This window comes from Brassica rapa, chromosome A07 (genome assembly GCF_000309985.2).
Source record: "Brassica rapa cultivar Chiifu-401-42 chromosome A07, CAAS_Brap_v3.01, whole genome shotgun sequence".
Classification (NCBI taxonomy): domain Eukaryota; kingdom Viridiplantae; phylum Streptophyta; class Magnoliopsida; order Brassicales; family Brassicaceae; genus Brassica; species Brassica rapa.
Window position 1 is genome coordinate 19,374,055 of NC_024801.2, and position 26,814 is coordinate 19,400,868.

At 36.2% G+C, this 26,814-nt stretch overlaps 4 protein-coding genes across 7 annotated transcripts; 2 read left to right on the forward strand and 2 right to left on the reverse strand.

Moving 5' to 3' along the window:
- The first annotated feature begins 917 nt into the window (after window positions 1-917).
- LOC103830331 (uncharacterized protein At4g00950) lies at window positions 918-1,746 on the forward strand. The gene is made up of 2 exons (XM_009106105.3): window positions 918-1,397; window positions 1,702-1,746. Exons 1-2 carry the CDS (start codon window positions 918-920, stop codon window positions 1,744-1,746), a joined length of 525 nt encoding a protein of 174 aa, XP_009104353.2.
- LOC103830334 (classical arabinogalactan protein 9) lies at window positions 1,342-22,023 on the forward strand. Of its 4 annotated transcripts, none has more exons than XM_033275022.1 (3): window positions 1,342-1,353; window positions 18,921-19,857; window positions 20,143-22,023. In XM_033275022.1, the coding sequence occupies exons 2-3, from the start codon at window positions 19,122-19,124 to the stop codon at window positions 20,475-20,477; spliced, it is 1,071 nt and encodes a 356-aa protein (XP_033130913.1). In that variant the 5' UTR covers window positions 1,342-1,353; window positions 18,921-19,121; the 3' UTR covers window positions 20,478-22,023. The 4 variants fall into 4 exon arrangements, with proteins under 4 accessions (XP_033130913.1, XP_009104355.1, XP_009104356.1 ...); XM_009106107.3 differs by having other exon boundaries at window positions 18,921-19,823; window positions 19,945-22,023; XM_009106108.3 differs by having other exon boundaries at window positions 18,921-19,823.
- Window positions 2,447-6,788, reverse strand: LOC103830332 (NAC domain-containing protein 66). The gene is made up of 2 exons (XM_009106106.3): window positions 5,231-6,788; window positions 2,447-4,853 (listed from the first exon to the last, which is right to left on the reverse strand). The coding sequence occupies exons 1-2, from the start codon at window positions 5,517-5,519 to the stop codon at window positions 4,015-4,017; spliced, it is 1,128 nt and encodes a 375-aa protein (XP_009104354.2). The 5' UTR covers window positions 5,520-6,788; the 3' UTR covers window positions 2,447-4,014.
- Window positions 22,024-22,584: 561 nt separating the features above from the next.
- On the reverse strand, window positions 22,585-25,897 carry LOC103830336 (serine/threonine-protein kinase ATG1a). Its single transcript, XM_009106109.3, has 13 exons — window positions 25,349-25,897; window positions 25,143-25,260; window positions 25,003-25,061; window positions 24,851-24,915; window positions 24,679-24,772; window positions 24,520-24,600; window positions 24,328-24,439; window positions 24,184-24,238; window positions 23,890-24,104; window positions 23,539-23,813; window positions 23,202-23,463; window positions 23,062-23,132; window positions 22,585-22,951 (listed from the first exon to the last, which is right to left on the reverse strand). The coding sequence occupies exons 1-13, from the start codon at window positions 25,580-25,582 to the stop codon at window positions 22,763-22,765; spliced, it is 1,830 nt and encodes a 609-aa protein (XP_009104357.1). The 5' UTR covers window positions 25,583-25,897; the 3' UTR covers window positions 22,585-22,762.
- Between the last annotated feature and the right edge of the window lie 917 nt (window positions 25,898-26,814).

A 26,814-nucleotide genomic window follows, 5' to 3' on the forward strand; every position in this document is an offset into this window, starting at 1 on the left:
TAAATAGTCTCTCCCAACGAGAATCGAATCGGGTGGCGGAAGTTACAGCCGCAACTCCTTTACCACTGACCAACTCATGTTGGTACCATATATAATTTTGATACTGAAAAACTTATCATAGCACATATCTAGTTGATTAAAAATAAATAAATATACATATATAAAGAATTCAAGTTATACATTAAAAAACATGTGATAAGATGTTAAAACATTATCGGAAATTAACACTGGGTTCTAAATCCTACACATTTTGGTATTAAAATTATATTTATGGTGTTAACAACATCACATATATATTAGTTTAGAAATGTTGTTGTGTGATTCATATATTTCATCTATTTCCAATACATTATTGTGTCGAGAAGTATGGTCACGCGTACATATAGATAGCAATTATGTTTTAGGTTTTACATATTCTATCGATGATGGTTAAGAAAATAACAAAGAAAACTAAGAGGGCTCTGTCGTTAGAGAAAGAAGAAAGTATATGGATTAGCAATCGTCACGGTGCATGGAGTGATAATCGTATTAGACTATTAGGTATGAGAGTTTAGCGGTGGCCGACGGGTCGGTTACATCTTTATATACTTGTGTTCCATAACCATTCCATTTTTTTCAAACCCAAGTATTGTAGATTATGCACTGAAAACCAAGTACGCCAATAGGCCGGCCTATTGTAAGCCCAAAAGACACAAGTACATAGGTTTATAGTTGTGGTTGTCAGGTGAATTTATTCTGGCTAATCTTCCTCAACAAAAGAGTATGGTTTGACTTTCAGTTTTAAGATATAGTAAATGGTTGTAACGTCAACAATATCTAGCGGTTGGTTTGGATCTTCAATGATAACTACCTACGTATATTCAAGAATCCGTTGTCTCCTTGGAACGATCATAAACAGCAACAAGAAAGTTATTATCATGGGTAATGAAGACAATGAAGAAGAGGAGATGATAGTAACATCCAAACTTCAACTTGTCTTGGCGGCATCATCACCAGTGATAAGTCATCACGTGTCACTATCACTCTTGTCTTCCCCTGATGACTTATCACACTCTCGTGCTTCGGTTCCTTTCTCATGGGAAGAAAAACCTGGCAAGCCTAAACAACATACTCTTCTTCTTCGAGGAGCTCCTCCTAATAACCCCAGCCGTCTTCATTTGCCTCCGAGACTGCTCCTTCCTGATGAACCTACCAAAATGCATCTGGCTTCAGATCATCCTCATCATCTAGCCGCGTTGAAACGGTGGTTCCGGTGGAAGAAAGTTAGGGCTAACGATGATGACGTGACCGGGAAGTTTAGTTTTGTCCTTTCACCGGAAAATGGAAATGATACGAAGATCACAAAAACTAAAAGTCGTCTCCATTGTCTCTCTGACCCGGCTACGTGTTACTTATGGGTAAAGTAATCTTTAACTTCTTTCTATTCTTGTATGAAAATGTTTGCATGTCTTGTCATAAAAATATGGACAAGGCGTTTTTTATTCAAAAGGGGCGGTCCAAACATGGCTGCCGAATTATTATTTTTTAATAAATAATTATATAAATTATGGTTTAAAATGTTTAAAATTTGAGATATATTTTTGAAGTTAGAGCTTATAGATTTTTAAAATGTTAAATATATATGAATATTAAGCTATCAGCTTTTAAATTACTTTACTAAATCGTCAATAATTTGAGACGTGTTTACATTTGGTTTTGCAGGAAGTTCCGTGGAAGAAGAATAAGCTGAAAAGAGATGACTTTTGAAAGGACATGATGCGTTCATACTGTCACCAGACTACATAGTGATACATCGTCAGCTATTTTTCTAATGCGGCACGTACTTATATGGGCTTTTGTAGACTTAGCATACTGGCACAATAAAATCAACTATCGAATTTCGAAGTTAGCCTTTTAATGATCGAGCTATATTCATATATAGTTGCTCAATAGATATATATCACATGGAAGATCATGTTGCAATAAAGTACTGTGGGGCATATAGAATGACCTAATAATGCATGATTAGTGGCTAGGATGTGATTCTTTCATATGCGATCATCATTACATCAAAGTAGTCCAATAAATTACTCTTTCGTATAAGAAGTTTCAAAGCTTGATTTCGAGTGTGGAACAACCGCGGTACGATTCTAACATTAACAAAACATATAGATGTATAAGTATATATAAAAAAATTGTTACTACTAATAGCGTTGCGGTGCAGTACGTTACTATTTGAAACGTGCGTAATCCTGAGTACTACTGGCAATTAGATATACCGAGTCCGGTTGAGTTATATCGAGTTATACTGATTATACTGCATACTATTAAGGGTTAGTTATATTGAGTTCGACTGATACTACATAATATTGAGTACTACTGAGTTAGTAATACCGAGTTAAACAGAATTCAGATCTAAAAATGAAATAAATAAAAAACACGAAAAAATGCCTTCAAAAAGAGAGAGAACAAACAAGAAGAAACCTAAATCATAAAAATCCCATAATCTTCTTTAACAACCCTAAATCTGAAATATACATAACAACAAGAAATATAATCCAATCACTATAGATCCAATCATTGTAGATCAAAATCATAGATCTATCGATGTCGTATTTGTCACCTTTTCTGCCATTATCGAAGGTCCAACCAATGTGATTTCTTCTTCGGTTTTGGTAGTTGGTGACCTTACGACATTATATCAGGGTTAACCGCCGCATTTTCTAGAGAAAAGAGAAGAATCGTAGAATCTGTTTAAGTTTTGGTGGTCGAAGTTCACAGAGGAAAAGAGATATTGCCGAGAAAAAGAGAGAAAGAGAAGAAGAGAAAAAATAAAATGAAAGAAAACTGTTGGCATCATATTTAAATCCTTAAATAGTTTAATTTTTGAGTTAAAAATAAATCAAAACAATATTAAAAATAGGCTGGGTTCTTGGGAGATTGCTCTTTAATGGCGAGGGGAAATGAGGATGTTTTGTCGTTTAATCGACGGTTTATACATGGGCTTTAAGGGCATGATTAATTCCGTTCTCTTAACCTGGGTTCTTAACTCATGATTTGACACTTTTTTTTTTACAATTTTCGCTAAGAGACGGCTCTTATATCTCTTATTTAAGAGACTGTTCTTAGTTTTTCTTAGTTAAAATCTAAGAAAATGTAAGAACCGTTTCTTAGCCGAAGCTAAGAATTCCAGTTAAGAGACTCGAGTTAATCATGGTCTAAATGCTTTTATTTATTAAAGGTTTTTCTATAATAGTGGATCTCTAAAACAGAAGTCCACATTGCTTTTTGGAAACAGATGGAAGGGTGGAAAACACAACCGGTATAAATCAAATTACTTGGAAAGATGCCTTGTGGGAGTTCTCGATGTTAACAGTTCAGTTTTATGGTAGGTTAACTAGCTCTGGTTAGGAACTTTAGCGCATCTTTATCCAAGTTTGTTGAGGTGATAAACTGTGTAATTAGTCTACTTGTAATGATGAAAGATGCAATTAACTCATCATCAAACTAAAACTAAGAGCATTTCCAACCCCCCTCTATCTTAATTCGCCTACAATATATATTCCCTATAAAAAAAGAACAAAATTAAGTGTAATCAGATTCAATGGACGAAAGAATTCTCATTTTAGACTTTCTGTCTCCCTTGCAATGATTATTTACTTCTGTTCAAAAACCTTTTTAACGAATGTAAGTATGTAACTAGAAAGTACCCGGCAAAACCATGTGACAGATTATGATAATCTATGGTCGAAAGTGTAATTGCTTTTGGTCAACGAATGATAATTTAGTTTCCAAAATTAAATTTATTGAGCCAAACAAATAAAATTAGCAAACCCAACTGTATATAAAGTAAAATCACGAAACAAAATGCATAGAGAATTTTTTGTTTTCTGTAATGATTTCACATAACCACTGTAATTATTACAAATCTGACCCTTTCTCCAATGTTTCAACAATACGATTATTATATCTTTCTACAAAATGTTCTTTTTTTTTGTAATCAGTAATTAATCACTTCCTCTCTTGCATTTTCTTTTATTCACTACTGTTTGATATATGGAACCATGGGTTGGACGATGACGTCGTGGTTCTCCCGAAGTCTGTATTGTTCCATATATCCATCTCCGTTGTATAATAATCCTGTGTTAAACCGGTGTTATACAAACCGGGACGGTTTAGTCCATGGAGCGGTGATTGTGGGATCTCATCGACGGCTGGGATTGAATATGAGTTGGGCCCATTTGGCTGCGAGGCCACGAGACGATCCAAAGTAACCCAGCTAGTGCCAAAGCTGGGGACGTGATAGTTGTGGACTTGGTCGTCCATCAACCGCTGGTAACTCGCGACGGTGTTGTTAAGGCACTCGAGGTTAGGGAGTTTCAAGAAAGGATCTACAATGATCTCCTCTTTACAAGACTGTCCCATAACTTTAAAAATCTCTTCAATAGTCTCCTCGTTGAACGAAGATGTTTTCACTGACCTCGGCGGGCTGCTAATTACAGTTTTGCAAAGACTCTTCTTCATGAAAACACGACACACCACCCATCCTTCATCTCCTCCTATGACCTCACACGTTTCTACACTGACCTCATCGTCATGATTCGAGGAGGAGGCTAATACATTCTCGTCGAGTCTATACTCATGCATGATCCAATCCGATTTTTGACCATGAGGGGCTCGACCTTTGTAGAAGACAAGCGTTTTCCGCATACCGATCCTATCCCCATTGCTATATATGATCTTGTCACGTCCGGTTGCTTTCCAAAACCCCACCGTGGTGGCTCGGTTGGTTCTTGTTCCCGTGGGATACTTCTTGTCCTTGTGGCTAAAGAAGTACCAATCATTTTGCGGGGTTGTTCCTATCTTACACATCTCTGTATGGCAAAACAAGAGTTAGGTTCTAATTAACTGATGAATTGTCATGGATGAAACTATGGCGTCTAATTTTATTTCTCCTGCCAAGTCCTTTTTAACAGTCAATCGATCACAATGTAGTATAATTTCGTTAGAATCACGTGAATGAAGGCGACGAAGGGTATAGTTTTTTTTAAAGGGTATAATTAATTCTACGAATTTCCTTATGTAATCACTAGTTGCAGCTTTAATTTACGACTCATCGTGAACGGATGATTAAATTTAATATATACAAGCCCTAATTATACGTTTTGTCAAGAATCAAGAAAATTATATGTATATACTCGGTCCAAAATTATTACTAATACATAAGACATATAAAAGATAAATGATGAACCTTGAATATCCCAAGGCTCGAGCTTGTTGAGATCAACATCACGAATAACATCGAGATCAATCTTGATGTTAGAGATTTTCTTGCGGAGGTAATACTCCAAGAGCTCCTCCTCAGTCGGGTGAAACCTAAAGCCAGGAGGCACTTGTGACTGTCCGTTTACTGATATGTTCATTGTTAGAGATAGAAAAGAGGAGGAAGAAGAAGAAGATAGAACAAGTGTATAACTAAACGGAGTATATATATATATATGTGTGTGTGTACTTTTTACATAAACAAGCAAAAAAATCATGCATGAGGAAAATGCATGTGTCCCTGTACTCACTTTATATTATCTTTCTAATAAGTTTCCTTATTAAAATTGGAGTGTTAGTTGTGTTTCCTGAATATTTGGTGTTTTCATGATGTCATAATACGTTCGCATGTGCCGTCACTAATTACAAATAAGCATACGAGACTATATGAAGTTATGAACTTAGTTTAATAATTGTGAAATGTCTGTTATTAAATTCCAAATGGAACTCATGGAGTCACGGTAAATCTTTTTGCTAGGAAAATTACCACCTATGAGCTAACTAGAATCGGCATTTGACGTGACATAGCGAATTCGTTCAGCCAAGACGACACAAAAAAAATCTTTTAGTTGTAACTTTTCTAGCGCATTGTGAAAAAATGTATTGATTTCAAGACAACACAAACTCTGATCTCTCGAAAATATTTTTTGACAAAAGAATTCACTCTCTCGAGTATATATTAGCTTTTCTAGATTAGGTTTCACCGACGACCCGTATGCTTCCAATCGCATAATCAAAAATCAATTATGTTAGTATAAACCTGTTTTTGCCACTTCGATACTCTACCTGAATCTGAGTTTACATTTTATCACGACAGTTTTCTATTCATTTGCCCGACTTAATTAAATAACCCAATTATATAAATAACATAATAAAGCCCCAAAAAGAAATCACTAAAAACATAGTGGTCTAAGAATATCAAAATATTCACAACGATAAGGTCATGATCAATATTTATTTTAAATGGTCCTTTATTTGATCATTTTTGGTAGTATATCGCAACTTTTAATAACAGCGGGGGAAATAAATAGTAAAACTTTAAAAGGTTGAGAATTGAGATAGAGAGGTTGTGCCAGGTCAAATAACTATTGCCTATTGGTTATAAGTAGGGTCCATGTCAACTGTAATGTAGGAAGCAAGTACACATCGCTACTATGACCCTCGACCTTAAAAATCGCCATGGACAAGACACTAGTCAATTTTATTTAGCTTTTAGAATAGAAATGGTATATTTAATATATAATATAATTTTAAGTGAAGGTTTATGGCCGGAAACGTAGAATGTCATTTGATGAAAAGTTCATTAATATATCATGTGTTAAATGCGAGACTAAACTTTGAACGTATTTTAATTTTACTATGGACGTAGATTTAAATAATACAAATTAAGGTCATTGTATGAGGTAATATTAATAGATCTCAAAATTCGTTCAGAAATTATGATTAGAGTTTTGATAACTTATTTAAAAAAAAAAAATTTGTAAACTGGAGGAAAAAAAAACGTATGAGAAATGTATATTTGATTAGTGATTTTTTTTTTTTGTCAAACATTACTTCATTAACTTAAACGTTTAGAACTCTATTAGAGGAGGAGGTGTCACAACATAGGAAGGCATCACAAGCCAAAGAGTTTGCCATAACATAAGCACAACAACAAGATAAATGAGCATATAAAGCAACAAAGGAAAAAATAAGGGATCGAATAGCGAGTAAGATCCGGTGAACATCGAATGACCAACTCTCTGAAAGAAGGTTAGTGAGTTCTTGACAGACTACCTTGTAGACAAGCTTAGAGATACCCATTGATATGATCACAACTAGTGCAACCAACAGGGTTAGACACACTGCAACAAAGACAGAGAGGTCATAAATCCGAGAGGTAAAACCTTGTAATACCGGTGAGTCTTGAGTATCCAAATACGAGTTCGTACACGAACTAATGAAACGGAAGACTTCCATTGACGACACAATGCTCCCTGCAAAACTATCACCCAACCCAAGGGAAAGATTTTGAAGGTAGGTAGGATCCATAACGGAAAACACTAGGATATGATCGAAAATACAGTGATAAGATATTGAAGGTATCTAAAAACAATAGAAAACAAAGATATTGAGAGTATAGATTCACTGAGGAATAATTCTTTTTTTTTTTTTGACAAAAGGCTTGCATATTTATATATAAAAGAAAGCAAATGTTTTACAAGCACATGCATATATTCATGGCTATAGACCCCTTAGTTAACAAACCATCATTAAACCCATAATTAAAAGATCAGATTTGGCCCAAATAGCCCAAGTAACTGAATCGACTTCCAAGTTCGCTAATCTCAATTACGATGCCGTCGAAAGCCAAAGCTGCATATAGCGAGAAGAGATGATCGGAGAATCAAACCTGTAACCGCTGATGCGATCGGTGATCTGACGTGTGATCAGTTTGATGACCGCATCCTGAGAGCGGTATTGATTGTTGTGTAACCTTTTGTTCCTCTCCTGCCATACCCAGTATATCGTCGATTGCCAACATAACAATGTAAGTTTCTTTGCCGTTTTGTTCCCTTGTAGTGTCTGCATGGAGAGCAAAGTTTGATCCCAATTCCTCAGTGGTTGCAGGTGACATCTTCTAGAAATCTCCACCCAAATTCCCCAACTGTACGGACACAGATAGAATAAATGGTCCCTTGATTCAGCAGCCTGATTACAGAGAAGACAAGCCCCATCCGTTAGAAGTCCCCAGCCTATAAGACGGTCCCTAGTTGGGCATCTATTCAGTACAAACAACCAAGTTAGGAAGTTGTGGCGTGGAATTCCTCTACCAATCCAAACAATTGAAGCCCACGGTACTGTCTCTTCCCTGTCCCTCAGCTTTCGATATATCTCGCTTGTACTGTATCTTGATGAGGGTTTTTCATTGACTATCCACTCATAGCGATCCTCTGTCTCAGTCAGACCTAATGTTGTGAAGAATATATGGAGTTGAAGCATACTTTCAGAGCGTGGAGGAGGAAGTCTCCAGTTTCCACCAACAAAAAGGTCCGCTACGGTTGTTTTCAAGCTTATACTCATACCTGAAGTATGGTCTGAGAGCAGAAACTGTGAAAGTTTCCCAAAGGGGGACCAATTATCTGACCAGAAGCGACAGGATTCTCCGTTGCCTACTTGCATCCTTATCCAGGTATAGACTTCATCTCTGAGCTTGAAAAGCTTATTGACAAGCCATGAGTTTGATGTTGAAGGTCTCATAGTCCAGAAATTTGAAAGGGAGCCTTTTAGAACTTCTGTCTTGAACCATCCCACCCAAATTGATCCTGCTTGAAAGAACAGCAACCATATCAGTTTTATACAACACGCCTTGTTCCAAGTTAATAGGTCCTTTACCCCTAGTCCACCACTAGTTTTTTCCTTAGTCACCACTTCCCAAGATACCTTAGCCGAGTGATGCGCATCAAGTCTACCTTTCCATAGGAATAGTCCACACAAGGAATTTATTCTTTTTATACAGGCTTTAGGAAGTAGGAAGGTTGAGCACCAGAAGTTAGTAATACCCGCAATGACTGTTTTGATTAAGAGAAGCCTTCCAGCAAACGACAGTGTCTTTACAGTCCATGAAGTGAATTTTGATTTGACTTGCCGTATCAGAACCTCACAGTTTGCTATTGTTAACTTCTTTGTGCAGAGGGGAACACCAAGATAGCGCACTGGTAGAGTCCCATTAGGCATTCCCGTAGACACCTTGATGACATCTATCTCCTGTTGCGATAAACCGGAGGCATAGAATGAAGACTTCTGTACACTTACAGCAAGGCCAGAGCGCAGTTCAAACTCTTTCAGTACCTGGAGAACATTCTGTACTGAGCCAAGGGAACCATCCATGAAGATCAACAGGTCGTCGGCAAAACATAAGTGGGTGAGCTTGGACTTGCTACACTTGTGATGGTACTTAATCTTCAAGTCAGCGGCGGCTTTATTCAGCATGAGGGAGAGCATATTCATAGCAATGACAAAGAGATAGGGAGAAAGGGGGTCTCCCTGCCTAAGTCCCCGCTTACCCTTGAAGTGTCCGTGCACTCTACCGTTATAGCCGACGGTGAAGTTAGGTGTACAGATGCACGCACGAAGCCAACCCACCAGAAGTGGCGGGAGATGCAGACCCTCGAGGCAGTTGAATAAGAATTCCCAGGAGAGAGTGTCGAAAGCCTTAGCTATGTCCACCTTGATGGTAATCCTTTTTGGCCCTGTCTTTCGATGATAACCGTTTACAAGTTCCCCTGCTAAGACCGTGTTCTCCACTATTAACCTGCCTTTAACGAATGCTGTCTGGTTAGGAACAATGAGCTCTGGCAAAATAGTTTTTATCCTCCTGACAAGAAATCTAGCTACAACTTTGTAGAGAGTGTTAAGGCAGCTAATAGGGCGAAAGTCAGTAATGGCAGAAGCTCCTGGGGGCTTTGGAACTAGTGCGAGTATTGTAGAGTTCGTGGAAGCTGGCATGAAGGAGTAGTGAAAGAAGTGCGAAATCGAGGAGAGTACCTCCATTCCTAAAAAACTCCAAGAAGACTTGTAGAACTCAGAAGTGAGACCGTCAGGACCTGGAGCTTTGTTAGGATTGATTTTGAATAGAAGCTTCTGAATCTCCTCAGCAGTTGGGATTATAGTCATTGCAATAACATGAGCCGGAGTAGGAGAGAAACCAGAGAGCTGAGTAAACCAGTCAGGAGAGGAGTGTAGTTGAAGCGGTTGCAACAAGTCTGGGCCGAGCAGATTGCAGAAATGTGTTATGGCATGAAGGCTCATGAGCAGGGGGTCAGTCAACAATCCACCCGTTGACAGCATGAAGGACCGAATAGTGTTGTAACTCGCCCTTGTTTGGAAAATTCTGAAGAAGTAAGCCGTGTTTTGATCCCCTTCATTCAGCCAGTTTACCCTTGACTTTTGTCGAAAATAACATTCTTCAATTTGGCGCAGGAATAACCACTTCTGATGCAGCTGTCGTTCTTCTTGAAAGAGATGGGGAGTTGGATTTGTCAAAGCTTGTACCTGCACATCTTGAAGCAAACTGTTAGTTTCTAAAACCCTCACCTGAATATTAGAAAAGTTCTCTCTATTTAACTGTTTTAACACTCCTTTTACTGTTTTTTGCTTCCAACAAAGATTTGTGAGAGTGAATGCCATGCTTCCGGCCTGATTCCAAGCCTCAAGGACCGTCTGGTGAAAGAGCGGGTGTTTAGTAAGGTAGTTAAAGAACCGAAAGGGCTTGGTTCCAGCTAAGGGGAGTTGGTGGGCTAGGTCAAGAAGACAAGGGCAATGGTCTGACATCTCCGGGGGAAGAAAGGTAGCGACACTGTTTGGAAAGAGGGATATTACATTGGAGTTGACGAGCAGGCGATCAAGTTTTTTAGCAATGGGATTTTCCGGCCGGTGGTTAGACCAAGAGTGAAGTGGGCCCTGAAACCGAAGGTCAAACATTCCCATCTGATGAAGAGTGTCCCTGAATTCCGACATTTGAGGAGAGATGGAGTTAACCTCAAACAGGGAATGCTCAGAGTGATGAATGATCTCATTAAAGTCACCACCTAAGATCCATGGAAGGTTCGCAAGGTTCAACAGCTGGTACAGGTAAAGAAGTTCAACCCACAAGCCCGCTCTTTCTGCTCTTTCGTTAGAAGCGTAGATTGCAGTGTAGATAAAAGGAGCAGTAGCTGGGTGGTGTACTTGACAAGTTAGCTGTTGAGGTGATTGATGCATCACTTGTACCTTGACTGGGTCCTTCCAGATGAGAATTATCCTACCATCTTCATCAGAGAGATGATTTGTTGTATAGTTCCAGCCACGACAAAGAGAAGACATGAGCTGGGCCAGATTCTGATCTTTGATATGAGATTCTAAGATAGTACCAAAAATAGGTTGATGGGTCTTTAGCCAATTACAAAAAAGGGTGTGCTTATCCGAGTCATTTAGACCGCGGACGTTCCAAAAAAATAGTTTTGTATACATTTAAGATAAAAGGGGGGACTCTCCTTGGGTAAAGGAAGAGTCGTTAACCAAAAGAGAGTAAGGATTGGGGTCAGAAGGAAAAGGAAGGGTCAAAAGGAGAGGAGCTATAGGGGTGCGGGAAGAGTTGGAGCGGTTTTCAACAGGCAGAGGAGGAAGAAGAGAAGAGGTGGGAGGAGACAAGGTTGGGTCAGAGCGAGAGCGCTTAAGGGACAGTCTTAGTCGAGGGTTAGGAGGGCTAGTTTCAGAATCAACAGGGTAAGCAACAGGAGGTCGAGAGGAGGTAAGGTGGAGGAAGTTGTGGTTTGATATAGTAACTGCTTTTTCAGGAATGGTTGGGGGCAGGGGTTTTGAAGTGTTTACAGGCAATGTACTAGGTGAGGGAGAGGGAACAGTAGCTGATGGAGGGGAAGAAGAAGACGAGGGAGTGGAGGGAGGGGCGGTTTTAGCTGATGGTTTGGGTACATAAGTTTTAGTAGAGGGATTGGGGGTAGGGCTCTTTTTTGTAGTCGGAGGAGGGGGGGCTTTATGGGGTAGCGGTAGCAAGAGACAGTTCTTTGCAATATGGCCCAGCTCTTTGCAGTGTGCACATGTAGGAGGAAGCCATGGATATGTCACTAAAACCTCCACAACCTCTCCTGATTCCCTTGTGAACTCCACGATATCTGGTGCAGGCTTCGTAAGATCCAGTTCCACTTTAACATGAGACATAGTGAGACTCACTAGGTTTTTTGTGAAGTCATCTGTTTCTTTTGGTTCTCCAACGAGACCAGCAACCAAACTTAAACCCTGTTGATGGCGCAGATCAAGAGGGACTCCTGTTAGATGCGCCCAAAGCTGGATAGAAGTCGGAGTTGGAGGCTGAGAAGAATGGAGGGACGTCCATTGGATTGCATAGAACATAGAGTCTCCAACATACCAGTAACCTTTTTCTAATATTTTCTGCTTGAGGTAGTCACTTTGAATTCTAACCAGGACCGTCCTTTGAGCAGGATTATTGTGAATCTCCAGTTTCCTGCCTTTACCCCACATGTGATTTAACACACTTTGTATTTGACTATAGGGGGGAGACCTTCCATTGAAACAACAAACAATGAAGTCTTTATGGAGGTCTGCACCTTTTTGGAACACAGCATCAGGAATCAGAACTGAAGGACGTCCTGAAGCAGAAATGGTAACTGGAGCTAGTCTCTTGAGTGATTTGTCTTCAAATCTTCTAATCTTCTCAATGAGAGTAGGTTCAGGTGGGTTGTTTGCTGGAGCAGGAAAGGACGCATTGTTCTGCATTTCTTCAACCAGAGGAGAAGGCAACACAGTGTCAACAATGGGGTCAGTTTCAGGGCTAGGGCGATGGATAGTAGGGGGGGTTAGGGCTTTGTTGGTGTGAAGGGGGGAGGAGGTCTTGGGGGGAAGAACAGTGAAGTTCTTAGTTTGAGGGTTTGGTTCAAAAGTGATAACAGATCTAGGGATTTCAGATCCAATTTCTTGATTTTGACTAGAGAGATCAGAAGCGAGCATCTCTATATCAGTAGAAGTTGTAGTCTCAGTTGAGACAGTTGGAACAGGGAGAGTAGAACGATCCTTAGTGCTAACAGCTAAGGTCCGAACAGTTAGAACTTTAGGGGAAAGGGGAGGGAATTGGAGCACTGACAGTTGGGATTTAGGGTCGGGAGGGTCAGGTGGATGGGGAGGGATGTGGCTTTGCTCTTTACCGGCGGCGAGAGACGACGGAAACAAGGCGGAAGCACGGAGGCCAGAGGCCCAAGGATTCGACATTGGGAAGCGGGTCAGAGAGGATATTGACCTTTTTTTTAGTTTCTCTCTGCGCCAATTTTTTTTTCCTTTTATCGTCACTGAGGAATAATTCGGATTCCCTTTTTCTTGTATTTGGTCTTTCTTTTATAAGTGTGGATCACAAGGGCGACGTAATCTCCGGTGTATTATATATTTTATGAATATCTATAAAGCTTTAATTTCCGTTAATTTTAGCCGCGGGGGCTGTCTCTTGAGCTTGGATGTACCTTGAAGTTTTGTGGACTTATTGTCCTTCTCAGACTTTAATATAGTGATACTAGAGCGGGTTCTCAGACCGGGTGTGGGATAAAATCTGTTTCCAACAAGTATAATGATAGTTAAACTTAGCAATTGATGAGAAGTAATATAGTACAAGAAAATTCACAATCTCCTCGTGATAGAAGATGGAGACAAAATAATTTCAAAGATATCAATATATATATATATATATACACATATATTTCAAGCAGCGTTAATAGAATACATAACGTTGCAAAATGCGGTCTGTCATCTGTGATCGTAAATCAAACAAAGCATGCGCTTCACTCGAACTAATTAAATATAAATTTAGCGGTATCCAAACATCTTTTAAGAGAAGAGAGTAGCTTCAGCTTAAGTACAAACAAGTATGAATAATACGTGTATTAGACTAACTACAATTATAAAAACTATAGCAAATATCAACTATATATTTTATGACATAGTCCTGTTTGGACCATTCTATTTATTTGGATTAACAACCCCAGACTATGATATTATCTTTAATTTTTAGGTTTCTAATTCAAAATAAATAGATAACTATTGAAATTTTTACTTTAACTTTACTCTATGAAATTAAGTTCAAAAAAAACGAAACTTTTTCTTTTGGACAACGAATCCTAACGAAACTATTACAAAAGAAATGGATGGTTCAAGTGATGACCTGGATAGAGAAACATTTTCACGAGCGATATCTCCTCTTGATTTTTCGTTAACAAAACATTTGCTATTCAAATTCACAATGAACATTTTGTGTATAGAATATTACTATAATCTGTGTCCGTATGTTGTGAGCATATGTGTTGGTGAAACTAGATTAAAAAACGAAAATAAAGTTATCTTAATTAATGAGCAAAAACAAAATGAACATTTTCTAGAAGACGAAGAAAGTTTGTATGGGAAGCAATCTTAGTTTGATATATAATCGTCATTTCTTTTGTCAACGTCGTTAAAATTTATCAAATCTTAATGGTGAGACGTCATATACTAACACTCGTGCTTGTCGGACGAGGGTCCAGACCCTTTTTGAAAAATTTCATCTCTTGAACCGACGTCTGTGATATAGTAAATCAAATTCAAGAGATATAAGTCGTTGCCAAAAATAAATCATGTATAATCATATTCAACAGTTATGATACTAACAATATATATACATTGCTGACTAAAAGTTTATAACCTAGCCACACAACCGTGGTAGACGAGTGGTGTGACCGGATTGGAAAGGTGCTAAACACTCCGAGTTCGAAACCTATCAAACTCTGTGTTCTTAGATGACATGAGTATTTAATTTTCATTGTGAGCAATCCGGTATGTCCAGTGGATAGACATATAAAAACTAGTCGGTTAGGCCTCGGTCTGTTGGATATTCTGGATTATCCAGAAAAAAATGTTTAAAATCTTCGCTTACTAGGTTTATGTGTAGTTTTTAGAAGTCATATTATAAGAAACCCAAAAACATCAAAATACAGTTTTCAGTTTTCATCAATGTTATGTATTATCAAAGTTTTGCAGTTCGGTGCATATATGTGTGTACAAGAAGAATACATAAACTAGAAGATATGTAACTTTGAATGCTCTAACAAAAAAAAGGTACTTTGTATGTTTTTTGTTATTTGGTACACGTGCATGTAACATGTCTGATGACGATCGCAATAATAATAACATGCATACTTGGTATATTATACACGTAAAAAATATAAACATGAATAAATACAAAAATAGGTAAGTCATTGTAGCCATATACAGACATATATACTACAATAACAGAGGGTTCCATACATTGACGACGTCTCATTAAGGAATGTTAATCAAACTTGAATTTTATTGGACTACATAATATGAAGTTCCAAAAGAGTATAGAAAATTAAAAAATTAAGGCAGTAGGCTAGAGAAAATCAAAGGAAATCGTGGGGGGAGAATATGTGAATGGACGTACGATCTGTCATTTTAAAATGCTTCAAAAGTCTCCATTAATTGTTTGCACGTGTTCCTTGAACTGACTAGACTAGACAATTTCATCTTGTATGTTTTTATTCTCTCGTTGATAACGATCCTCTTTTATGTTTGTTCTTTTTTTTTATCAAAGATGTTTGTTCTTATTATTCAAAATTTTAAATACTTAAATTTATCACAGACATGCGATATAGCCCTGGTTCGGGTCTCTTTCTCAGTTAAGGTTTTTATTTAGCTATATGTAACTTTAGAGAGACTCAAACCAAAATAAAAAGAAGAGAAATTCTGACAGTAGTGACTAAGTTTTGTGTGAATAAATTACTCTTGTTTCACATAGTTATAACTATCTGAAATTATTATTATTTTTGATAAGTTCTTTCATATCTGAAAGACTGAAACTATATGAAATATGCAACTTGGTCGGATCTAGATGCATGCTGTTTGAATACTTAAGATCAATCTTATATGTGGTTTGAGGAATGAGAAATAATTCCTTTACAGCTGATCGCGGGGAAGATCATGCCTGTTAACTTGCAAGTGAAAACCTTGTTTTTGAATATGCTATTCTTAACCTTGATTGATGTTAGGTTGTACAGAATTCTATTATATTGAGAGATTATATTGATTATGGGTTCTGATTTTAAGTACTGTTTAACGAAATAACTTAAGAATGGCAATACCATAGGTGTGTCATGTGTGACTTTCTTATGCGTTCGTTTGGTAAGGTCTTTCTTTTTGTTTATAAATATTAGTTTGTTAAGATAGCGGTATTACCCAAATGACGAAGGTCTTATCGAACTTCGGAACAATTTGCATTTCTCTAGAACGAGATTTTATAACGAACTGAGTTTCAGAGCTAACATTTGCATTTTTATTAAAGTAATCAACCTCAAGGTCCACAACAAAAATAATACTCCAATTAATACGAGTGGTCATGACAAGGTCTTTTTATCAATTATTAATACATTACAGTTTTTATATATTCTCCAATTAATACACTAGAGTAATGAGGTTAAAATTAGAATATTGTTTACAAATTTAAATTAAAAAGGTAAAACGATACTATTTGTAAAACAAAATAGAAAAAAGTAAACAAAATTAAAATTAAAAATCAATACTAATAAAAGGGAATGAGCCAAAAAAAATCTAATTATAAAAGTTGTTTGGACCTTTTCATTTAACTTATTATTTTTTGGTCTTACCTTAAATTTATACTAATAATATGTTACCATATATTTCTCTAACAATAAATTATTCAATTCTTTTATTTATTTAAATTTCACTCCTAAATCCTAATCATTACTATTATTATATTTATCATTTTGATTTTTAAACTAATGTTTTATATTATCACTTTTATCATATAATATATGATTTAAAGCAAAATAAATTACAAGACATATATGTGTACATTCTAACTTCCTCTTTCGTTTATAATAAAGTAATCATATCATATATAAACTTTTCCACTAAAATATCATATCACATACTAAACTTTTAACCGTCTATAGTTTGATAATATTTTCATATTTAAAAATGATTTTTCTGAATATTCATGTTACCTTCACAAAAATGAAGAAATTCATTGGTTCTATTAAAGCTAATCTGACTTCACGATATATATCAGTATTGATTATTCAAGATTTTGAAAATTATTTGTTTAGATATTATACTTTTATATGCTTTTCACTTTTTTTTTTTTTTTTTTGAAACACATATATATGCTTTTCACTTAAAACGAATCAATATTATTAAAAAGGAAAGAGTTTTAAAAAATCTAATATAAAAAAGTTGTTGGAGTTATGTATAACTATTTATTATTTTTCTGATAATACATTAATCATTCTAAACATACAATATTTTTAATATTTTTAACAAATCTTAATATTATTTCTTATGATACCTTTATTCAGAAAAATATTTCATCAACCATGTTTTTATACAATAACGTTAAAAATCTATATCAAAAGGTTGATGGACCTGATATGGACATAATAGGTCCACATCTGTTCGGGTATTTAAGATCCTAAAATAATTTGAAATATATGAAAAATCTGAAAAATATCCAAAACACGAAAAGTATTTGAAACTCCAAACAAATACCAAAAAAAATCTAAATACCTAAAAATTTAAAATTTTATTCAAAATTTGACACGATGAACTGAAAAGTACCCAAAATTTTATCCAAATACCCAATTTTTTTTTTTTTGAAAAATTTACCTGAAATCAAAACTCTAATCGTAAACCAAAAACTTAAAAACAATATCGATAATACCGGAAATATATTCAGAATATCCAAATATATCTAATAAACACATATTTATGATCGGATCTAGGGTAGGACTCGGACTCAAACAAAGACCTGCAGGTCAAAATAAACCCAATAAGTTATCTTCTCTGGACCTGAACTAAACCTATAATTTTGGGTCGGTTCGGTTTGTTTTTTGATCCGGATATAATTCTCATGTCGAAAAGAAACTTACGTAAAATTGTACATATAAAATTTCAAATAAATTAATTTGTAGATTATATAGCTGTTAAAAATTATGTTTTTCGATATAATAAAATTTGTATTATAATATAATTCAACAACCCCGCGCTTTTCCAAGCGCGGATCAAAATCTAGTTACACTTTTATGAAACGAACTAAGTATATTTTATAAAAATGTCCATATATTTTACAACGTCTTTTTTCAAAGGCCAGAAAGTTTCAAAATTGCCCTATATACACAGCTATACATAGTAGCAGCCTTGATGGTGCAAGAACATGAGGATAAACCTAATTAACTATTTGTCCTGACTTATCTTCTGTGCTGATAGATGATGAAATATAGTTTTCCACGAACCTAAATTGGACGTCTGCACCGTTCACAACGATTACCCAGGTTATTATAATTAATTAGTATTAAGTACCGTCTATATAAATATTTTCCAATCTTTTTTCAAAAAGAAAAAATTCAATCCATTTATCCTATTACGATGGGGGGAAGAAGAAAAAATTAAGTGGACCAAAACCCAAAAATCAAATTGGTATAAACATTTACAATACTCTATGATATCATCTTATATTTCAAAAATTTAATGTCATTTATTATTATTGTTTAAGGTATATTATAGTAAGAAATTGTTAATACATTCCAAATTTGCCGGTTGTTGATGCAGCTAGGACAGCTGAAACGAATCATAGTTAGATTTTTAATAAAATCTTTGTCGTCTAATATTTGTGTTCTTCCACTCTTGGTATCTCATGACGAGCGGAATCAAGCATTTAAATAATTTGCATTCATGAGAGAAAGGGTACGTACCTTGGTTTCATCATTAAACAATTTAAATATCATCAATTATTAATCTAAAACCTGAACCATTGCATGTGTTGTCTTTTCAAATAGATGTAAACATTGTGGTCACCTATAACGCATTTAAACATTAGAATCTTTAAAATATGGTAGCTATGTTATTAACATCATTAGCGTATTATAGATGGCGGCTAGTTGCATAGGCAGGCAGTGATGAAATCTAGTTAGTTGGAGACATATATGTAAATACATATATATATATATATATATATATATATATATTCCTAAATGATTAGATGGAAATGAACTTCCCCCCATTACCATAACTAGACAAGAGAGAGAGGAAATGTAGAGAGAGAATTCTCTCTGCAGATTTTAGATCTAGATTCAAAATTTGAATCTTTTTCTCCTTGTTTTTTCATCTAAGCTATGTATGGAGCAGAACAAGATCTCCTATCTTGAAGCCACCGTCTGTGCTCGTCCGTCTTGTCGCTCCATTCTAAGTCTCGTAAGAATCAGCTCAACCTTCTCATGGCTCTTTTGGTGATTTCGTCTTTTCAGTCGCAACTCCGCCCTCCGGCTCGACTCCGCACTCCGTCTCCTTCGTCTGTCTCGACTCCGCCCTCCGTGTCCTTTGTTTCCACTCCGCCCTCCGACTCGGAGTCCCGACTCCACCCTCCGACTCCTCTGATTCGACTCCGCAATCCGTCTCTTCCGTCTCGACTCCGCCCTGCATCTCATCTGTCTCGACCCTGCCCTGCGTCTCCTCCGTCGAAACTCCAAGTCCATCCTCCCCCTGATCCGCCACCGTGTACGTATCCCCCTGTGCTACCTGAAGCTCGCTCTCCGCCAAAACCACCGGACCCTCCTGACGTACCGTTCAATCTCGTGCTTCTTCTGATGTCCGACACAGCCTCTTCTCAACTGGTCTCAAAAACTCCTGATTTGAAATCCCTTATGCTGAATCTGGTGCCTGTGTTCAGTGATGGTGTTATTTCTCTGGTGTGTGTTGATGACACAAGTTTTGTCTCAAAGTGCTTGTCTCCTGCAGTATGCAGTGTGTTCCTTTACTGGTGCGTTGATTGGAGTCTTCACCGTTTCTCACCCAGAGATTTCATATATCCGCCTCTCCCGTTCATTATGCTTGTCATTGTGGTTGTTGATTCAACAATGGGTTGCTCGATCCCCATCCCCAACTCCATCTCCGTCTCTCTTCCTCTTCCATTAATCCAGGTGTTATCTCAGAGATTTTTAAACTTAATATTAGGTGATGAGTTGATATCATTGGTTTGGTATCTTGAACTCTCCGTTGATCTATCTCTGTTTTTCGCTTTGGTGCGCCCCTTTACTGCAGTATGCAGTCCCTTTACTGCAATATGCAGTTCTATTTCTGTGGTATTCAAGTCCTTATGTGCTCAGTGGCAGCTTAATGGATTGATGCCTCACATATCCATTCATCATGTGAATCGGGTCGTTTACTGTCTGGTTTCCGCTTTTATGGAATTTGTTCTTCTCCCAATTTCATCATCTACTTTATGTGGTTTTGGTGTAGGGAATGTATTGTTGAAGATTAGAGATACTTCTAACACTGAAGTACTAATCAAAGGCTTTGTAGCCATGTTGAAGATTGTTGATTGTGCACTTGTTGCTGCTTCAATTTTGGGATTTATATCACTGCCCGTGGTCACTAATTTCCAAGGCTTCATCTTACTTTACAGCTCGATGGTCGCTGAGATTAGAGGACTTCTCGACATCATTAGTTGTTTAAATGCTTTGTATGCCCCTATCTTTCTATGTTGCATTTGCTTCCTTGTAATAGCTGTTTGTTGTTTGCCATGGATGGCTTTGTCTTCGTGTATGCACACTTTCTCCATTTATGGAGAGTAACTTTTATAAGAGTAAGGTTTGATCAAAAAAAAGGAAATGAACTTCCCCCCAAGATGGATCAGTGAGTGTTAACATTTTGAGTAATAATGAAAAAAAATAGCTGGTGGTGCTTATCTCATTTCATATTAAGAGACAACTTCATTGGTGACATAAGCTACAAATTTATTTACCCAAAGGTCTGTATATATATATTCTATAAACTACAAAGTTATGCAAGATTTGTAACTTCAGCATAATCATAACCTGTTCTGTCCAGATTTGGATCCTTGGGCCTGAATTCAAACACTAGACAGTTAACACCAGAAATTATTAGGCTAAAAATCAAATACATCATCTCCAATCCATCTTTATTTTAGAACTTTCCTATTATAAAAGATAAAATAAATTTTATCTCAATGTGTTTCTCTATAAAATAAATGATATATTCTCATATACTGATAAATGCCTATATTTACCTCTTAATATAGAGGAATACAGAAAAAACAACAGTTCTCTGTAAATGGAAGGAAAAAGTGATTAAATTTCAGGTGTATGACTCTGTCAGAAAGGTTTAATTGATGAATTTAAGCTTTTGTTCGAATTCGCTCTCATTTTCTTTTACAGATTTATCATGTTTAATTTCTACTATCATTGTAGTTTATGTTTGTTGTCAAAAATGATGGATAATTTCTTTTATTGTAGTTTCAAAGCTTCAAACTATTTTTTGAGCAACTGAAATTATATTATAGATAAATTGGGCTTTAGTTAGAAACTAAGCACACCTTAAAAAAATTTGGTACATAAAAGACCTTTGCATAAGAATCCGCAAACCTATTGAAGATCTTAGGAATGAAAATGCTTGAAAAAACGAAGAGTTGATAAAGGAATCAATGTCCGCAAGAACCCCAAAGAGCTCTACAGATCGATGATCCGAGATGATGGCTTGGATAAGCCTTTTGTAATCTGATCAAAGCCAGCTGAAGTTGAGATTAAGCGAGGCCGCATGCATCAGAGCAGCACGAATCGTCGCCATGGGCAGAGAGGAGACGTGTTCCTGGTAGGGCATTCCCGAGTGGCAAAGCTTCAAACTTTTAAAAATAAAAGTTGTGTTAAAATAGTATTTTATTAAAAAAAAATAGAGAGTGCATTCTATTTAATTAAAAAGAGGAAAGTATGTATAGCTAGCTCATCGGATAGTGTTTTGTAAGCCCATTGCCCATTTTCAAAACATACATAAATAAGTCAAATGTGGAAGCCCAGTACAGAAAGAAAGATACTGGACCAGCCAATAGAGTTGCATGTACTTAGTTGATGTCGATGATGATCCGTGAAGAGGAAAGTTGATGATCGATTGCGATTTTGAAGACACAATCGATAGCAAGCAGTGAAAGCAGAGTGAAGCTAGTAAGGCTGTTGTTGCCAGAAGTACATTTCAGACCAAGCTATTTAAGTTCAGTCATTTTAGGCACTAAAACTATAATGAATTTTCAATAGTCATCTACTCAAGTATTATATAGTAACAAATATTAAAAAATTAGCTATATGACTTATTTTTATCTGTTATTTTTAACAATTTAGCTACATGACTTGTTATTACATATTATAAAAATTATACAATGTTTTATATATTGAAAACTTCATATATTTTTCTTTTATTTATCTTCTTTATAATATGAACAAATATTCCGTTTGAAGTAATTCACGTGTTATGTTAAGTAGAATAAATAAAATAAACTTCTAATATATTATTGTTTAGTAAGTAGTTTTTAAATATTCAGAAAAACCCGTATATAGTTTCACAAGTACTCGTAAATAACAAGTAGAGTAAATAATTTCAATTTAATTTATTTTTGATAGCCAATACTTGTTTGTTAACAAGTTCGAAAATTTTATTACTCGTATAAAGTAAGTCAAGTCGCAATTACACGCAAAATAACCTCGTGCCCAGCCCTGTTAATTAAGAACCGCACGTTTAGCCTAGCATCGCCATTCGCCAATTATATAATGGGAAAGTAGATTGTTGTATTAGCCAAATCCTAAAACTAATGATCATATTCAAGTTGATTGTATAGTTTGTTCTACCATAATACTTTATGTAATACTGATGTGTCTACCATTTCTTTTTTGGTACTTCAAAGCTTTTGATATTGCACTATACAAAGGCGGGGAGCAAATACTTTTGGTCACAGCATCATCAAATATATAGAGTAACCGTTTAGAACCTTCAAGAGATAGAAAACATGAAAAATAGAAGAAGCAGAGCCAAGAAAGTTTCTTTCTGTACAATGTTTGCGGTCGATTTTTCGCTAAAGATGAGACCGACGATGCTGCAAGTTAGAGATGTAATAGAGAATCCGCTTCTTGTCGTCAGAGGTTAATGAGAAAGGAGGGTTTAGAGGTAGAGTCACTGCTTCCTCTATTATAAAGGAGAGTAGAAGAATTGCTTTCTTGTATAACTTTCCTGCACTTTCCTTGTTATTCAAATACTCTTCCGCCTGCAAAAACAAATAAAAAGAATAATTGGATCCAACCCACAAAGGAAGTTTCAGACTTTTATGACAAAAGGTGGAAGCTTTTGACAAAAGTTTGATACTTCTTTACTTACCCCACCACTCTTGCCGTATGCTAGTGCCTTCTCGTATATTGTTTCCATGGCATCAGGCATATGAGTAGCAGCTGCAAAGAGAGAAGGAGATGCAGTCAGTGAATGTACAAAGAAACATAAAAGAGAATGCTAGTACTAACCGCTCGTTTGGTTTAGTTGAGTTGATGAAGTCTCAGCCTGGTTAAACGCGGTAACAAACTCTTGTGTCACCCAAGTTTTAGCTACTGCTGGTGAGTTTAAATCAGGATTTGAAGTCTCTGGAGCTGTGGTTGGATCTGCTGGATTCACTCTCTCCTCTCCAACGGACATCATCCAAGAATCACATATCTCTAAAGCTTTTCTCCAGGCAGCTAAAACGACGAGGGTTACAGCAAAAGACTCCTTCACTTGTCCTGCATTGCCCTGTGTGCAAACGGTATTAGAGTCTCTACTATTAATCATTTAAGAGACCGATGAAACTAGGAGTTGAAAGGTTACCATCTCACGAGCTACTTCTGCAAGTGCTTCTGCGTACTGATGCAAAAGTTGGAGTTTGGTTGGAGGATGAACGATGGTTAACCGTTGGACTTCTGTTAACAGGTATGATGATCCGCTTGCTGGTCTCTGTGCTTCAAGTGAACCTTTATCGTTCTTTGGTAAGAGGTTACGTGTTCCGGAATCTTGAAGTGATGTGTCGAAACAATCTGATGAACCTTCGGTAGGACGGTTTACAAGTACATACTCCCTCTCTATGAGCTCAAGCGAGTCAAGTACTGCACACATGACAACAACAAAGCGCATCTGAGTTGAATTGAGCTTTATAAAATTAATAGGGGTAAGAGACAAAACCTCCAAACTGATTTGATGAAGACTGTCCCTCAGTGTCTTTCCTAGTCTTCTCAGAAGACACAATGTGAGAAGGTGAGGCACTAGAGGAGCTCCCTTGTTTGTAGACGTTCTCTGCACTTGCTTTGAATCGGTTTGTACTAGTAAGTTGTCCAGAGGGTAAAGAGGACTTCCCCGTAGAGGTAGTAGAATCAGAATGAGCAACACCCGGAGTTTGTCTGACAACATTTGGTATTTGCATTTAAAGTTTTCAATGGTTGAACAAAAGAAAGATGAAGGTTTGCTGCTAGCGATTACCTTGCCTCCTGAAGGAACCTGTGGCTGAAGAACTCTCGGAACGTCAAGCGTTCAACTGCAGTCAAATAAAAATGTATTTCTCCATAAAAATTTGAAAGATCGTAAAGACAAGTAGACAAACAAGAGAAGGTTATAAACAAGTACTTGGATCTCGGCGTAAAAGGCTTTTGCACAGATCAACACAATCAGGATGAATCTCATTCAAAGCATCTTCAGGAAACTTCAACTCAGTGTCTCTCACAATATTGTGAAAAAGCTGCAGAGATCATCAAATCCCAATAAGCATAAATAAAGGGCAATTAGTTCACTACATTGGTTCAGCAGGCCAAAACGAACCTGGAATTGATTAGTCCCATCAAAAGGTGGCTTCCCAGTGACAAGTTGAAACAGAATCGCACCAGCACTCCACAAGTCAGCCTTAAACATCCATCACATCACACAGTTAAAAATAATGAACAAATCTTTCCTCAAACACATGAGAGAAGCTGTCTTCACCTTGGCATCATACTTTCGGTTCCTGATGATCTCTGGAGCCATATACAATGGAGAGCCGCAAAATGTTTCAGCCATTGCCTCCGGTGTTAAAGACCTACCAAAACAATTTCAACCATTACACACCAAAACAATCTCAACACTACACAAACAGATCCAATATGTAAAACAATACCTTGCAAACCCAAAATCTCCTATCTTCAGCAATGGAGTTACTTCCTTTGACGACAAAAGTAAATTCTGAAAAGAAAAAAACAGAACCATGACTACACTTTTCATCATCAAACCCACCAATCAAACTAGAACATAAAGAAGGTTTCTACTCACCTGAGGCTTCAAATCTCTGTGGATACAATGCTTCTCTTGAAGTGCTTGCAATCCCAAAGCTACAAACCCCAAAGACTCAAAACAATCAAACAAAGATTCTACACAGAGAAACATAACAAAAAAAAAAAACAGATCATTACCCAACTGCCTCATAAAATGCTTAGCAACAGGCTCAGACACTTTCCCATGGAGATTGATGTACTCAGCAAGATCACCTCCACTACAATACTCCAACACCAGAAATATCCTATCTCCAGTCTACAAAAGATCACAAAAAATCATCCAAAGTTCACACCTTTATTAAACACAACACAAAAAAAAAAAAGAGAATGAATCAAAACCAAACCTCGATAGCTTCATGGAGTCTGATGATGTTGGGATGATCGATGGTTCTGAGAATCGAAATCTCCTTGAGGAGACTGTCTCTGACTTTAGGGTTAAGCTTCTTCTTATCAATCTCCTTGATGGCGACTTCTAAGCCAGACGATCGGTGCTTCGCTAGCCACACCACGGCGAAGGAGCCTGACCCGAGTCTCCGCCCAAGTTCGTAGTCGCCCACCAGTCGCGCCGCCGCGTCCATCCGGGTTTTCGGGTTTTTTTTTGACCCGTTTAGGATTTAGTTGAATCAACCTCCATTGTTTCTACTGCTACGACGACCACACAGATGTTAACGAGAGAACGAAACAGAACAGAGAAAAAAATCAAAACTTTTTTTTTAAGAACAAAGGAACTGTTTTTTTTTTGTTTGGGTTAATGAGAAGAGATGATGGAAGTGATTGGTTTGTATATATTATTACACAGTAAAGCTATCAACTTTGTATTTTTTTATTTTGTTGGAAGTGTTGTGTGGGAGATTGAGTTTTGGTTTTAAGCTTATGAACGAAGAGAGTTTCTTAACTTGTACTCGACAATAAAGAAACCTTGTGGGAAAAATTTGACGTCTTGGATCCAATTTCCACAAGGAAAAGACCTATGAAATATCTCTGAATATTTTACTCCTTTTAATTAAATCAAATCAAGCCCAAAAGTAAAGATTGTTTATTTTTAATAGTTTTATAATATTAATCTATAGGTTGCTTAAGAATTTTGCAATTGATTTTAATCTTTTATATATTAATTGAGGAGAATTACAATATTCTTTTATAGATACATGTCATACCTAAGATAATTCTTAGAATTTTTTTAAAAAAATATTTTGTCCATCTAAACATATATTATAATCTTTATTAAACTAAATATAAAATTGATTAGTATCGTATAAAAAAATATTCTCATTTTTATTTAAATAAAAGCTACAGAATTAACTAGTATGATTAACATATATATATGACAATGAATAATTTTGAATAATAAAGTTTTGATAATAATTTTTATCTCCTTCATCCCTTTTGTTTAATTTTATATTCTCAAATAAACTAAAAAATCACATTAATCATATGATAAAAAATTTAAACTTTTTCTATATGTTATATTTTGAATTTTTAAAATGACTATAAATTACTAATATTGTTAAGACTCTCACATTAAAAAATTTGTGATCAATAGTTTAACCATTTTGTTATGATAAGATAAAAATAATCATAAAATCACATGAATAAGAAGTTACATTTAATAGATATTCAGATTAAATATATATATATATATATATATATATATATATATATATATATATTAAAATTAAACTATATACCATATAAAAATGCATAAATATGTTAATTTTAAAATTTTCATTGGAAAAATACTGAGAACTTAATATTTTAATTTTAAAATTTGCATTGAATTTTTAAACACGATTGTAGATTACAAAACTAT